General features: G+C 36.3%; 1 protein-coding gene across 2 annotated transcripts in view; it reads right to left on the reverse strand.

The window, feature by feature from the left end:
• Window positions 1–447: 447 nt before the first annotated feature.
• IL6ST (interleukin 6 signal transducer (gp130, oncostatin M receptor)) overlaps window positions 448–15,537 on the reverse strand; it is a 36,682-nt gene continuing 21,592 nt past the window's right edge. The window contains exons 8-15 of one of the 2 annotated variants that reach the window (XM_006874651.1): window positions 14,683–14,893; window positions 13,978–14,160; window positions 11,247–11,348; window positions 9,228–9,374; window positions 8,793–8,933; window positions 7,014–7,110; window positions 1,849–1,930; window positions 448–1,176 (exon numbers count right to left, since the gene is read on the reverse strand). In XM_006874651.1, the coding sequence (XP_006874713.1) occupies window positions 448–1,176; window positions 1,849–1,930; window positions 7,014–7,110; window positions 8,793–8,933; window positions 9,228–9,374; window positions 11,247–11,348; window positions 13,978–14,160; window positions 14,683–14,893 (1,692 nt within the window). The remainder of the gene's footprint in view (window positions 1,177–1,848; window positions 1,931–7,013; window positions 7,111–8,792; window positions 8,934–9,227; window positions 9,375–11,246; window positions 11,349–13,977; window positions 14,161–14,682; window positions 14,894–15,537) is intronic. The other variant, XM_006874652.1, reaches the window with a different exon arrangement.

The raw sequence follows: 15,537 nt of genomic DNA on the forward strand, positions 1-15,537 counted from the left end.
GTCAATTGAAGGAGAAGGTTTTAGACTTGGCTCCTCTCATTTTTTATATTAATTTTTCCTATACCACTTTATTTGATGATTACATTCAACAAAATGTATATACTTGTGATCACTAAATATTTTGCTGCATATTACGTAAATACCCTCAGTTTTCTACATAGCAAAACAACAAGTTTTAGTTTATAAATTCCAGGCAAGCTTTCTGTTTCTCATCAGTGCAAACATCCTGAAACAGCACAAAGTAAATCAGCTATTCAGGGGGATGAAGTCAGTTTATGTAGTGCTTAGAGTAATCTTGGATATTCTGGAATGGAAATAGCTCATGTGAAAGTACAATCTTTTGTCCTTAGGGGCAAATGATCATCTTCAGTGAGTGAAGATTATTTTCACCTGAAATGACAGATAAACCATTTTAGCTTTGCTGGAGTTGGAATAGAAAGTAGTCTTTTACTGAGGTACGTAACCACCTTGTCTTACAGTTTGTGGTAAGTAACTTTTAGGCATTCCTTCATCCATTCCAACGGTTTCAAATCTCTTTATTTCTTCGTGTGTACCTGGACCAAAAGCATCTTTTGTAGAAACTTCTTGAAACATTTTCATTTGCCCAGATCCACAGGACTGTGAAATGTGATCTGAAATCTGCTGCTGTTTAAGTCTGACAAAATCTTCCTCATTGACTGATGAAACTTGCTTTGACCTTTCAAAATGTGGAATATCTTGACCGGTTTCAGGCTGACTGCAATTTTGTTTGAAATATTGTTGCCTGGGCAATATGCTATCACTGCTGCCTACATTATCTACTAACTGTAGGTCTTCTGGACGTTCCTCTGAGTCTAACAAGGGCTGGGTGGACTCAGATCTTGCGAAGACTTGGACTGATGGAACCTGGTGTCTGTAGCCGCTGTGCACCACAGTAGAATATTGAACAGTGCTCGAAGTGTTTTGTCCAGATTCATTTTCATCACCGCTTGAAATGCTTGGCCTTGATGATGACATGCATGAAGACCCTCCAATACCACTGCTGTGTCCCTCAGTACTAATCTTGTCCTTCTTAAATAGGTCCAGTGATTTCAGATCTTCTGGTAAAGACTTTTTCACATTTGCTTCTATTTCCACAACACTTACATCAGTGAAATTGCCATCTGGATACATTTGATCTTTAGGATTAAAATTGTGCTACGAAAGAGAAGAAGATGGCTTGTTACCTATGGTATATATTTATATCATTTTAGAAACACTTAAAGAGACACGTATAACAAATATGAGAGTACTTCAAAAGTTTATGGAAAATAGAAGATAGTGGAATTTTTCCACAACCTTTTTCAAGCCCCCTTGTATTGCTGTCACAAAATCACTGTGATCTAGCTGAATTATAAGCACTGCGAACCTGCTGCATTTCTTTAGAACTTCCAAATCATGTTTTGATAAATTAATGTCTACAAATAATTTGTCATAAATAGAAAATGACTAGACAGTCTATCGGTATAACATAACATACAATAAGGAAAACCAAACTTAAGTGACTGGGATTATAGAATATAAAAGTATACATTTTATCCTGTTAATACAATTCAAAGATCATTTACTTATCATTTGCTCCTTTAATACATACGTTTAAGGTCAAAGACTTTAGTTCAGGTTCCCTGAAATCATTTAAGTATTGAAATGGCAGACTATTAAACCTGGTTTTAGCACTTAAAAGTTTACAATTCTCAAGTTTAATAAAATATTTTTAATGTTTACAGAATCGAACTAGGAGCATCAATTTAGACAATCTTTTGGTTGAACTCTACACATGAATCCTAATTGGCCTGAACATTACCAGTACTGAGAAGCATTTTGTCTTACCCTTGGAGGTGTGTGAGGTGACCACTGGGCAATATGACTCTTTGAAGGATCTGGAACATTAGGCCAGATATGCTTTTTAATCCTGGAGAGGAAAGAAATATGACATGTATGGAACTACAGGCAACAGACAATGCAGAGTATCTCTTTCTAAACACATTCACCTATGAATTTAAAAACCAAAGCCATTTATAAAATAGATTTAAAAAATCCCAAAGTCAAAACAACATTTTTTTTCTTCTGATAATCAACAGAAAAATACTGTTATAATTGGCTAAGGATCTCTACCCGTTCATTTAAAAAATGTTATCAAGGTTGAAAAATATTTGACAAAAACTATGTAACCAAAATACATGAAGAAAGCTAACAATATACCAAAAAACCCCACAAAAAACTCTGAAATAAAATCCTGTATGAAAAATCACTGAAGAACCTTAGCTAGGTTAAGAAATATTGTGATTACACCCCTACCCAACCAAAACAAATTTTAAAAAGTTCAGTTTATAAGTAAAAGAATCTAGATAGCTAGTTAAACAATGATAACGAATAAAATACCATAAATTTGATTTTTTACAAGAAAAATAAGCAGACAATAGTAAATATATGCAAAGCATTCAGGATATCCATATCATTAAAACTTACTTAAGGTTGTACAGGGGGTTGCTATGAGTCAAAACGGCACCCAACAACAACTGCAATAGTGGACAATATGCATTGGTCAAAACCCACAGGAAGATACAACACAAAGAATTAACTCTAATGGAAACAATGCACTTTAGTTAATAATAATATATAAATGCAAGGGACTTAGGAAAAGTTCATGGGAAAATGGAGCGATAAGCCCCCTTGTATGGGTTTATCAGCTGTAACAAATGTACCATATAAATGCCAAGATGTTGGGAAGAGGAGAAACAGTGTACAGGGAGAGAAGGGGTAAACTGGAACGCTGTACAATTTCTCTGTAAACACAAAACTGCTCTAGGAAATAAAGTATATTTATAAACAAAGTCAAAAAACCCTTTTAACGTTCACCATAATACAGTTCCTAGCTTAAAGATAGAGGTACAGTAAGTACACAGTAAGCAGGTGTACAAGAGGTGAATCATCAGACTGACTCTCTGCAGAAAACAATTATAACATCGAGACATAATATAAAACAATGAAGCCCACAACCTTGATAAAATGGATGAGTTCACTGAAAGACAAGTTACCAAAAGACTGAAGAAAAGAGAAACTTCGATAGCCCTATATTTATAAAGAAACTGAATTTTTAATTAAAAACTATCTCAAAGAAAACTCCAGACTGAGATGGCTTTCTTTATTTTTGAGTTCTATGAAACAGTTAAATAAGAAACACTAATGTTCTACAAACTATACCAGAAAATAGAAGAAGTAATTCTTTTTATGAGGCCAATATTACCCTGGTTCCAATATCAGAAAATGACATGCCCCAAAAGGACAAATTAATATTATTCATAAACATCTACATAAAAATCTAATAATATTTGAACCAAATGAATCCAGTTACATGCCAAGAATGCAAGGATGGTGTAATATCTGAAAAAGTCAGTGGGAACTCACCATATCTGTAGAATAAAGGAGGAAAAACCTCATAATCATTTCAACAGATGCTGAATAAGTATCTGATGAAATTTAACACACATTCAAGAGAAAAAACAAAAACCTTCAACAAAATAAAAATAAACTTTTTCACCTATAGCTAACACCTATAGATAATATCATATGTAAGAGTGAAAGACTGAATGTTTTTTCTTCCTAAAATCAGATACATCCCCTCGGCTTTTACTAATTCTCTTCAACATTGTACTGGAAGTCTTACCAGTGCAAGGAGCTAGTGCAAAGAAAAGCCATTTTTACTCTCAGGTAGTATAATGTTTGCAGAATATCCTAGGAAATCCAAAAAAGCTACTAGCACTAATAAATGAATTTAGCAAGGCCTCATGATACAAGATCAGTATGTTAAAAAGCTCAATTACATTGCTATACACTAACAATCAAGTCCTGGTGTGGCACCATGGGCTAATGCGCTTGGACTGCAAAGTCGGTTAGAACTATAAGGTTGGTATTTCAAGCTCACCAACTGCTCCTCAGAAACTCTATAAAGGGTCGCTATGGGTCAAGTGTGGCAGCGGTAGTGAGGTTGGCCCAGGATCGGACATTGTTTCGTTCTGCTGTGCATGGGGTTGCTATGAGTCAGTTCCGACTCGATGGCACCTTACAACAACAACAACATGGGTTGCTAACGATCCATAGCGACCTTATGCACAGCTGAATGAAACACTGCCCGATCCTGGGCCAGTCTCACTATTGTTGCCATGCTTGAGTCCATCGATGCTGCAACATGGCCAATCCATCTCGTTGGGGTCCCTCCTCTTTTCCTCTGACCCTCCACCTTACCAAACGTGGTATCTTTCTCCAGCGACTGCTCCCTCCTGACAATATGCCCAAAGTATGAGAGACGAAGTTTGGCCATCCTGGCCTCCAAGGTACACTTTGCCTGCACTTCCTCCAAAACGGATCTATTGGTTCTTTTGGCAGCCCATGGCATTTTCAATACTCTCCTCCAACACCATAACTCAAAAGCATCAATTCTTCTACTGTTTTCCTTATTCACTGTCCAGCTTTCGCATCCATGAGGTAATTGAAAATACCAAGGCTTGGGTCAGGCGCACCTTAGTCCTCAAAAGCTGACATCTTTGCTCTTTAACACTTTAAAAAGGTCTTGTGCAGGAGATTTGCTTAATGCAATACGTCATTTGATCTCTTGACTGCTGCTTCAGTGAGTGTTGATAGTTGATCCAAGAAGAATGAAGTCCTTGACAACGTCAATCTTTTCTCTGTTGATAAGAATGTTGTTTTCTTTACATTGAGATGTAATCCATACCGGAGGCTGTGCTCTTTGATCTTCATCAGTAAATGTTTCAAGTCCTCTTCACTTTCAGCAAGCAAGGTTGTATCATCTGCATATTGTAGGTTGTTAATGAGTCTTCCTCCAATCCTGATGCCACGTTTTTCTTCATAGAACCCAGCTTCTCTGATTATTTGCTCAGCATACAGGTTGAATAAGTATGGTGAAAGAATACAACCTTGTCGCAAACCTTTCTTAATTTTAAAACATTCTGTGTTCCCATGTTCTGTTTGAACAACTGCCTCTTGGTCCACGTACAGATTTCTCATGAGCACAATTAAGTGTTCTGGAATACTATACTTTGCAATGGTATCCATAGCTTGTTATGATCCACACTACTGAAAACCTTTGCATAGTCAATAAAGCACAGGTAAACATCTTTCTAGCTCTGGTAGCGTAGTGGTTATGAATTCGGCTGCGAACTGCAAGGTCAGCAGTTCAAAACTACCAGCTGCTCCATGGGAGAAAGATGAGGCTGTCTGCTCCTGTAAAGATTTACAGCCTTGGAAACCCTGTTCAGGGTCGCTATGGGTCGGAACCTACTCGACAGCACTTAACAACAACAAACATCTTTCTGATATTCTCTGCGTTCAGCCAGGATCCATTGGACATCAGCAATGATATCCCCACATTCCACGGCCTCTTCTGAATCCGGCTTGAACCTCTGGAAGTTCTCTGTCAGTGTATGATTGTAGTCATTTCCGTATTACCTTTAGCAAAATTTTACTCGCATAAATGACAACACACTAACGGTAATAATAATGGTAAAACTCCATTTATAATAGAACTGAAAAGACTTAGGAATAAGTTGAACAAAAGATATACAAGGTCAATCCACTGAAAACTACAATGCACTATAAAAGAAAATTGAAGATACTATCCTAAGTCTACCTGGTTGTCCTTTTAAGGAAATTAACACATTTATATTAATGCAAAGTACCTGGTCAAAATAACTTGGAATAAGAACATAGTTGGAAGACTTTCAATACTTGATACCAAACTTACTATACAAGTATAGCAATGAAGACAGTGTGAGTTTTGGTGTAGAGTAGATCAGTGGAAAAGAACTGAGAATCCAGAAATAAGATACTTGAAAAGACAATTGGTTTTTCACAAGGTATCAATGCAAATCGACGGGGAGGGGAGGGAAAGAGTGATGCTGGAATCGTGGTAAAAAATGACTGGTTACTCTCTCCATGCAGCATGCACAAAAACTCAAAATGAGCCAAAGGCACAGAGCTAAATCAATTAAACGTCTAGCTAGAAGAAAATTCTTTGTGACAAGGATTTCTTACACAGGATACACAATGCTAGAACCACAAAAGAAAAAAATTGATAAACGAACTTCACCAACATTAAACGTGTTTGTCTAAAGTTAACAGTTGACAACGCAACTGCACACAAAAAATAAAACACCAACAACGTAAGCTACAGACTGGGAGGAAAATTTGAAAAACATGGGACACAAATTTTGTAACTAGAACATATGAAGAATACTTACAGCTCAATATTACTATGACTAACAACCCAATTAAAAAATTGGCACAAGATTTCAATAGACACTTCATATAAGATACATAAGAAAAGATCACATCACTATTCTTCAGGGAAATGAAAATTAAAATCACAATGAAATAGCAATGCATATTCATTATTTTCAGAGTGGATAAGGTCAAAAGCTACAACAATACCAAGTACTGGTAATGACATGGAAGAACTGGAATTCTTTGCTGGTGGAATGTTACAGCCATTTTAAACAACAATATGGCAGTATCTTATAAAGTTAAACATACATGTAAGAGATAGGAAGAGAAACTTCATTCTTAGGTGTTTACTTAAGATAAAAGAAAACATGAACAAATCAAGATTTTTATGTTAATGTTTATAGCAACATTTATTTATAATAGCCAAAATTTAAAGAGAAAACTTTTACTAGCAGATAAAAAAATTTCAGATATTTGTACTATGATACTTATTCAGCAATTAATATGAGAAAATATTTGGATATAAAATAATATGGATATTCAAAAATAGTATGCTAAGTAAAAAGGGTTTAATTCCATGTCTATGAAATTATAGGAGAAGAAAAACTATAGGTGAGTGATTGCCTATAGCCCAGGTTGAGGCAAGAGGACAGACTATCAAATGGCATGGTGAAACTTTACCGTGATAGAAATTTTATGTAAATTATAACTAAATAAAGCTGAAAAAACACAAATATATGAATAAGAGTACTTACAGGTCTCTCTTATTAAAGCAGACTAACACTCCCAAAAGAGTTATCAATAAGAATGCTAAGCAAACAGGCACAACTATGGCTTCGATTTCTCCTTGAGCTAAAAAACAGAAAGGGGTAAGATGGGAAATAACTGTTAACACAAATGCTAAGGTGAAATAACTTCCCTACCACAAGACTGCTTTAAAGTGTTCATGAGCAAAGATGTCAGTTTGAGGACTAAAGTATGCTTAACACAAGCCATAGTACTTTCAATAGCCTTATATATGCATATGAAAGTTGAGACAACGAATACAGAAAACCGTAAAAGGCATTTGAGTTATGGTGTTGGAGATATTGAAAGTACCATGGACTGCTAGAAAAACAAATCTGTATTAGAAAAAGTAAAGCCAGAATGCTTAGAAGCCAGAAGGGGCAGTCTTTGTCGCTCATACTTTGGACATTTTATCAGGAGGAACCAGTCCCTGGAGAAGGACATCATGCTTGGTAAAATGGAAGGTCAGTAAAAAAAGAGGAAGACCCCCAACGAGATGGACTGGCATAGTGGCAGCAGCAATGGGCCCAACCACAACGGTTGTGAGGATGGTGCAGGACCGGGCAGTATTTAGTTCTGCTGTGTGTAAGGTAGGTAATGTATGAGTTGGAACAACTCTCAACAGCATCTAACAATAAACCTTACCAGATTACTGTAGAAAAGAAATGCCTTTTTTTTTTTTTTTCTTCTTCCCTACCCTTCTTGGTAAATCTCATGAGAATGCCTTACATAGTCCTTGCCCACAGAGTAGGCATACAATCTCTGTTGAGAGAATAGTTAATTCCACTAACAGAAGAAATTACCTACTTGAAAGAGTACAAACCTAACCATTTTTACATTTACAGTAATGTGTTCTTGTTAAGTGCTGTCGAGCTGGTTCCGACTCAGAGACCTTGTATAAGGTTTCCAAGGAACAGCTGGTGTGTCTGAATTGCTAAGCTGCTGGTTAGCAGTGCAGTGCCATGCCAAGACTACAGTGCCATGCCAAGACTCCTCTATAAAGTATACTCAGTGGGACTTAGCAAAAGCATATCTCCTGAATTCGAATGCTCACTAATTGAGAAACTATATTAGAACAAATGAATACCGGGCAAAACTGTAAAACCTTGTTTAAAAAACTTTTATTTTGTTGCCATTGTTGAGAATATTTATACACAGCAAAATCTGTATCAATTCAACAGCTTCCACATGTGTAATTCAGTGACATCCATTATATTCTTTGAGTTGAATGATTTCTGACCCATTTTTTCTAAGGTGTTCCTCCCCTACTAATATAAACTCAGTGTCTCCTATAGCCCTAAAGTCCTATCTAGCTAATCTTTCAAGTTGCTGTTGTCAATTTGATCCCATAGAGAGAGATCTCAAAAGAGCACAATACTCAGGGCAGAATTTACTAGTTAAGTTAAACTACTGTTTCATTTTAGAAAGATTTCAAGGGTTATTTTTGGTTCAAGATCATTCACTTCAGGGATTCATCCAGCCTCCATGGCTCCAGAAAGTCTGGAGTCCATGAATATTTGAAACACTATTTTGTACTTCCCCCTTTTGATCAGGATTCTTCTGTAACTCTGTGGTCAAAACGTTCAGTAATGGTAGTTGGGCACCATTCAGTTCTAGTCTCTTGGGAAACGAGACAGTTAAACATGTAGACAATTCCTCTTATATTTTTGCACCAAGTAAATTCAGCAATTGCCTGGTCTGGTTAATTAAAAAAAAAAGACAAAAGATGAACTTTCATGATTACTTACCAAACTTTGGAGTGGTGAAAGTGAAGTCAGGACCGTACATCCCCCCTTCGTCTGTGTATGCTGCCATTCGTACCATGTATAGTGTGTCACTAGTCAGAGACGACAGAGTGTATTCTGTGTGGGAAGAGTCCACATTCACAGCTGAAAGAAACCAGGAAGCAGGCTTTAGTCAATTACTCAGGGTTTGACATCATCTGGACTCTATTCGGCATTACAAAAGTATTAAAAAAAGGAATGCAAGTATTTTATCAGGGAAAAACTTTCACCTAAGCACAAAGCAATTATTTCTTTAATAAGACCATGAAAGCAACCATCAGGCATAATTGTGGGTGATACTTTTTTTGAAGATAGTACCATGTATTAGAAGCATAACAAAAGGTATGATTCAAACTAATATTTAAAGCTTGAAAAAAAAATCTGATAAGGTTTTATTACCAGTTTCATTTCCAAAGGCAGTTTTATAAATTATAGTATAATTTCTGATAAATCCATTTTGAACATCAACAGGAAGTTGGTCCCATTCTAAAACAGCTTCATTTTTCCCCACTTTTTTTGTACGAACAGTAGGTCCTTTGGAAGGTGCTGTAAAAGAATAAATGTATCAGTAAACTGAAAATAATTAAGACTTTTTATTTCGACTCATAGTGACCCTGCATCAGGTTTCCAAGGAGTGGATGGTGGGTTGAATCTCAGTCCAGTGCTTATCCTACAGCATCACACCAGGATTCCAATTGTTACTGCTGTTGAATTGGTTCAGACTCATAGCAACCCTGCATAGGGTTTCCAACAAGCAGCTGGTGGGTTTGAATTGTCAACCTTGTGGTTAACAGTCCAGTGCTTATCTTATAGCATCATACCAGGATTCCAATTAGAGTTTAGTAAATCATTAAATTTTAGTAAAATGTCATCATCAAATTAATTTAGCATAATAAGACAGTACTTAACACCATGTTGTTGTTGTTAAGTGCTGAAGTATCACTTCTGACTCATAGTGACCCCATATAGGGTTTCTGAAGCCGTAAATCTTTATGAGAGCAGAAAGCCTCATCTTTCTCCTGTGGAGTGACTTGTATATTCGAACTACCAACCTTTTATTACAAAGCAGCTCATAATCAACTACAATACCAGGGATTCTTATATATATGTAAGTGTGTGTGTGTATACTGTTGTTGTTGTTAAGTGCTGTTGAGTGGGTTTTTACTCATAACAACCATGTATAGGGTTTTTGAGGAGCGGCTCCTGGTGTGGAGCTTTAGGATAATAAGCATTGGACTGTAAACCACAAGGGCAATAGTTGAAATCCACCAGATGCTCCTCAGAAACCCTAACACAGGGTCACTATGAGTTGAAACTGATGTGATAGTTAACAACAATTTTAAATATCTTTACAGGAGCAGAAAGCCTCATCTTGCTCCCACGGAGCAGCTGGCTGGTAGGAACTGCGGACCTTGCGGACCTTGTGTTTGTCGTATGGAGCCACCAACTCATACATATACACACATACATACATAAACATATGGAGCTCTGATAGCATAGTGGGTTATGAGTTGGGCTGCTAACTGTAAGGTCAAAAGTTCAAATTTACCAGCTACTCCTTGTGAGAAAAATGAAGCTTTCTGCTCCTGTAAAGATTTACAGTCTCAGAAGCCATATAAGGGGTAGCTATGAGTCAGAACTGATTCCATGGCACATAACCACTATGTACCTATAGATCCACAAATATTTATCTATTTATGGGTATAATCCCGACTCTCCTTCCTATACCTGCTCAGCTTTCATGTCTATTCATACATCTACTTGCTATCATAGGATTATGTATAAAACAGTATTTATCGCCGTTACTTTTAACTCCTCCCAGTGTCTTCCCCCGCCCTCCATCGTTTCCCCCCAACCCCCACCTCCTTTTTATCGTTTACTGCCTACCCTTTAACCATCTAGCTAGTGACTCTCCCTTTACCTCCCACCCCTGGTAACCATCAAAGAATGTTTCTTTTAGTATGAATACCTTTTCTTGGCTTTTTACAAGAATGATCTTTTACAATATTTGTCATTTTATAATTGACAAATTTTACTCAGCAGAATGTCTTCCAGGTTCATCCATGTTATGAGGCATTTCACAAATTCATCATTATTCTTTAATGCTTGGAACTATTTCATTGTATGTACCATTTATTTAACCATTCTTCCACTGATGGGCATTTAGGCTGTCTCCATCTTTTTGCTATTGTGAATAATGCTGCGATGAGTATGGGAGCACATATTATCCACTCATGTCCTGTGCCTCTTATTTCTCTATGGTATGCCAAGTACAGGGATTTAAATCCACCAGCCACTCCCTGGAAACCTATACAGGGTTGCTATGGGACGGAACCAACTCAATAGCACTTATCAACAGCAAATGTCATAAATATCTTTGCTAATACAAAACATTTCTCAAAGAAAGTTTGAACTTACCAGCTTGTTTAAGGTATGCCCTTATGGATTCAGGGGTTCCAGGCCCATCAGCATATACTGGAGTTACTGTTATCAAATAACACGTGCTCTCCATGAGGTTTCCTAGAATCAGAATAGCAAATTTAGTATTTTTTTTTCTAGGAGGAAAGTTATACTCTTTCCATTGCTGTTTTTAGATTATAATTTCATTACAATTTAATGTTTCTTTCTTATAAAATTACAGCTTTCTAAATAAGCATACTTTTTATGTATTAGATTCAAATTCGGTGGAGTGAAACTGTTTATAAACAGGTTATTTTTATTGCTAATACAGTAAATAAAAGAAAATCTATTTGTGCTGCAGGATACGCACTGAACTGTGAGGTTGGTTTGAATCACAAGGTTGGCAGCTCAAACTCAGCAGCAGCTTCTCAGAAACCCTATACATGGTTGCTGAGTCAGACTTGATGGCACTTAACAACAATAATACAGATAATGATTGCATTTTATAATCAGGATTTATATTTATTAAGATGTAAAATACTGATCTCAAATTATCCTGGGCCTCAGAAGATACGTAATTTTTATACATTTCACCTAATTATCAAAAAATTGCTTAATAAGCAAGATACCACTAATGAGACCTAGCACTATTTACCCATAGAAAGAAAAGAGAAGAGAGTAGGGTTTAGCACTAGAAAGCCACCATTTGCTTGTCCATTTGTTATTCTGTGGTAACTTACATGTTGCTATGATATAAGCTAAGCCACACGTTTTTAAACATCAGCTGGGTCACCTATGGCACACCCAGGCTTCAAGAGAACTTCCAGATTCAGACTAGGAAGAAGCACCTGGTAATTTACTTAAGAAAAAACCCCCAAAATTGGTCACTGAAAACCCTGGATGAATAGCAGCGGCACACTGTCTAAAACAGTGCTGTAAGATGAGCTCCTCAGGTTGGAAAGCACTTAAGTTTGGGACAGAGCTGCCTCCACAAAGTAGAGCTGACCTTAATGACGTGGCTGGCAGAAACCTTTCAGGGCCTTTTTTTGCTGATATGGCATGATTCAAAACGAGAATAAACAGATGTAAATATCCACTGGTAACTGGAATTTGGAATGTACAAAGTATGAACCCAAAAAAATGGTAAGTCATCAAAAATGACTTTAAGATCTATATCCTATGCATTGGTGAGCACAACTGGCCTGGTAACTTGGTCATTCTGAATCAAACAATCATACCATCTACTACCTTGTCAAAGAGAACATTTCACAATTGATCCTGAAGTAAATGCTGCCAGTGACAGGTTAAAATCCACATGCCTAAAAGGACCACTTAATAATTCCAAACATGAAGAAAGTGAAGATTTTTACCAAGTTCCAGGGTCTGACATTGATTAGATATGCATTCAAGATGCATTGATAATTACTGGTGAATGGAATGTAAAAGTTGAAAACAAAGAAGGATCGGTTATAGAAAATACAGCTCTGGTAATAGAAACAACACTGAAGAATTTTTCAACACTGACTATTTATAGAAGATACCTTTTTTTCAACATAAATGCCAACTATACAAAAACAAGTGAACCTTGCTGGATGGAATACACAGGAATCAAATAGACATCAGTGGAAAAAATGGAAACACTCAGTATCAACCAGAACAAAGCAAAGGATCTATTGCAGAAGAAACCATCAACTGCTTATATGCAAGTTGAAGAAAATGAATACAAATCCATTAAGTCAAGGTACAACCTTGACTATGTTGTTGTTAAGTAACACTGAGTTGATTCTGACCCAAAGCGACCCTCTATAGGGTTTCCGAGGAGCAGTTGGTGAGCTTGAACTGCCGACCTTGCAGTTCAAATGGCTTTGCAGTCTGCCACATTAACCCACAGTGCCACACCAGGACTCCAAACCCTGATTATATTCCACTTGAATTGGATGCCATCTCAAAAAACAGTTTTAACACATTGAAAACTAATTACTCACACTAGATAAATTGAAAGACGGCATCAAGGGCATCATACACAAAGAAATCAAAAGACCATTAAAAAGACAGGAAATAATTGGGAAAAAATCCCCAAAATGGATGTCAGAAGACACTCAAAATTGCTCTAGAATGTAGAACAGCTAAAGTGAATGGCAGAAATGAAGTAAAAGAGCTGAAAAGAAGATTTCAAAGGGTGGTTCAAGATAAAGTTTTATAATAAAACATGAAAACAACTGATTAGAAAATCAAACACAACATGCTCAACATTTCAGGCTGGAAAAACTGAAGGAAAAATTCAATATTGTGTTTCAATCCTGAAGATTTTATGGGCAAAATAGTAAGTGATGCAGAAAGCATCAAAATAATACACAGAAGAATTGGATGACATCCAATAATTTCAGGTGGCAGTATATAATCAGGAACCAATAATACTAAAGGAAGTGGATCACAATACTGTGGGATAAAGATGAAGTTTCCTAGTCCTGTAAAGATTTACAGCCTCAGAAACCCTACACAGGGTAGCTATGATTTGGAACTGACTCAATGGCACTTAACAACAATGCAGTCTGTATCCATGAAGAGATGGAGCTCAGAGACACTGCGTATGTCTTTCTGAAAGTCACACAACCCATGCAGCAGCTAACAAGGGGGCTATGGTATTTGGGAAATCTTTTCAATGGATCACCGTATCTATAAATCAGAAAAGGATACTGCCCTAACAGTAGATAAATAGTATCACCTTAATGAGTTTTGCTAGATTTACCTTTTAAATAGTTGAGATGTACGGCACTGTCTTCTTGCTGCCAGTCTGGAACACATGGCACTTTATCTGATAGCACACACCATTCAAGTATGTATTTCTTTACAGACGCTTTAGGAGCTGTCCATTTTACCCAAAGCTTGCTATCTTTGGGGAATGCTTTGAGATCCGTTACAGGGTGAGTAGCTTTAAAAAAATGTTTGGATAATGATATAAGCAAACATTCCAAAATCTGAAATAGATATTTTAATCATCTTCGTAACCATGTAATTTATCTTGCTATCAATTCTTATTAAATATATCATCAGCACATATTTCTATGAACGAAAATACTATAATTTACATGTAAGGAGGATAGTTAACTATTCTTATTCTCTCAAAATTCTTCAAATGTTTTGTTAATTACAAACTTTTCTTCGAAAGCTACAAAAAAATACATTTAGGTCATCTGAATATGAAGTTATTGATACCTTTAAATATCTATTTTTTAAAAATTTTCTGACAAGTCATCAGAAAAGTACAAAAAGAAATTAAGTATTTACTTCAAGATTTAAGTGAGCTACCTAGTGATGAAGCAGGTTATTTGGCTGCTAAGTGATGCTGAAACTATGATATCTCAAATGCTGAGGAAAGTCTTAAACAACTGTTTTTCCCCATTCATGCGTAACTACCCTCTTCCACCATTAGCAGACTCTTACAGACACAAACCTTTGAAGTCACAGGCAGGAATAGTTAAATTAGATACATCTGATCTGCCAACCAGATTTCTTGCTGTCAGAGTTGCTATATAGCGATCATTTGTGAGGTTTACTATCAGCTTTGTGTCATTAACTCTGTAATTCTGAAAGTGAGATTTCCATCTTGTAAGAGTCACTTCATAATCCAAGATTTTTCCATTGGCTTCAAAAGGAGGTAATGTCTGTAATAAAATAGCTTATTTTAAAAAATGTATTTTATATATTTTGAATAAAATTAATCCATTTTAGTTTATTTTCATCACTAATTGTGATAAATCTCGCTAAGTGTTTAATAGGAAGGGACTGGCAACCTCATTTTGAAATGGACACTAAAGTAAAAGTACTACATTCTGAATAAAAAGTCAAAAGCATGACTTCAGTGAGGCGATGAAATATCATTCTGCTGGCTTTTAGTTCTTCTTTGCTCCAAATAATTCTCCAATGTGGTTATTTGGGCCTAAATTATTTTATAATTGATTTTTTCTAACATCTTAGCATAATCTCCTCATAAAATATTCATAAAGTATTCATCAATTTTACATTTCCTATTAGCAGCATACAATTAGTTGTTCTTTATGTCTAAAAGACTGATTACCCCAAATTTCTCTTCTATGAGGCACTGGTAGCATAGTGATTATGAGTTGGGCTACTAACCCAAGGTCAGCAGTTTGAAACTACCAGCCATTCTTCAGGAGAAAGATGAGGCTTTCTGCTCCCATAAAGATTTACAGCCTTGGAAACCCTATACAGGTCCCATAAAGATCTGTAGCCTTGGAAACCCTATACAGGTTGGCTTTGAGTCAGAACCAACTTCGCAGAACATAAC

This window comes from Chrysochloris asiatica, unplaced genomic scaffold, assembly GCF_000296735.1.
Source record: "Chrysochloris asiatica unplaced genomic scaffold, ChrAsi1.0 scaffold00291, whole genome shotgun sequence".
Lineage (NCBI taxonomy): Eukaryota > Metazoa > Chordata > Mammalia > Afrosoricida > Chrysochloridae > Chrysochloris > Chrysochloris asiatica.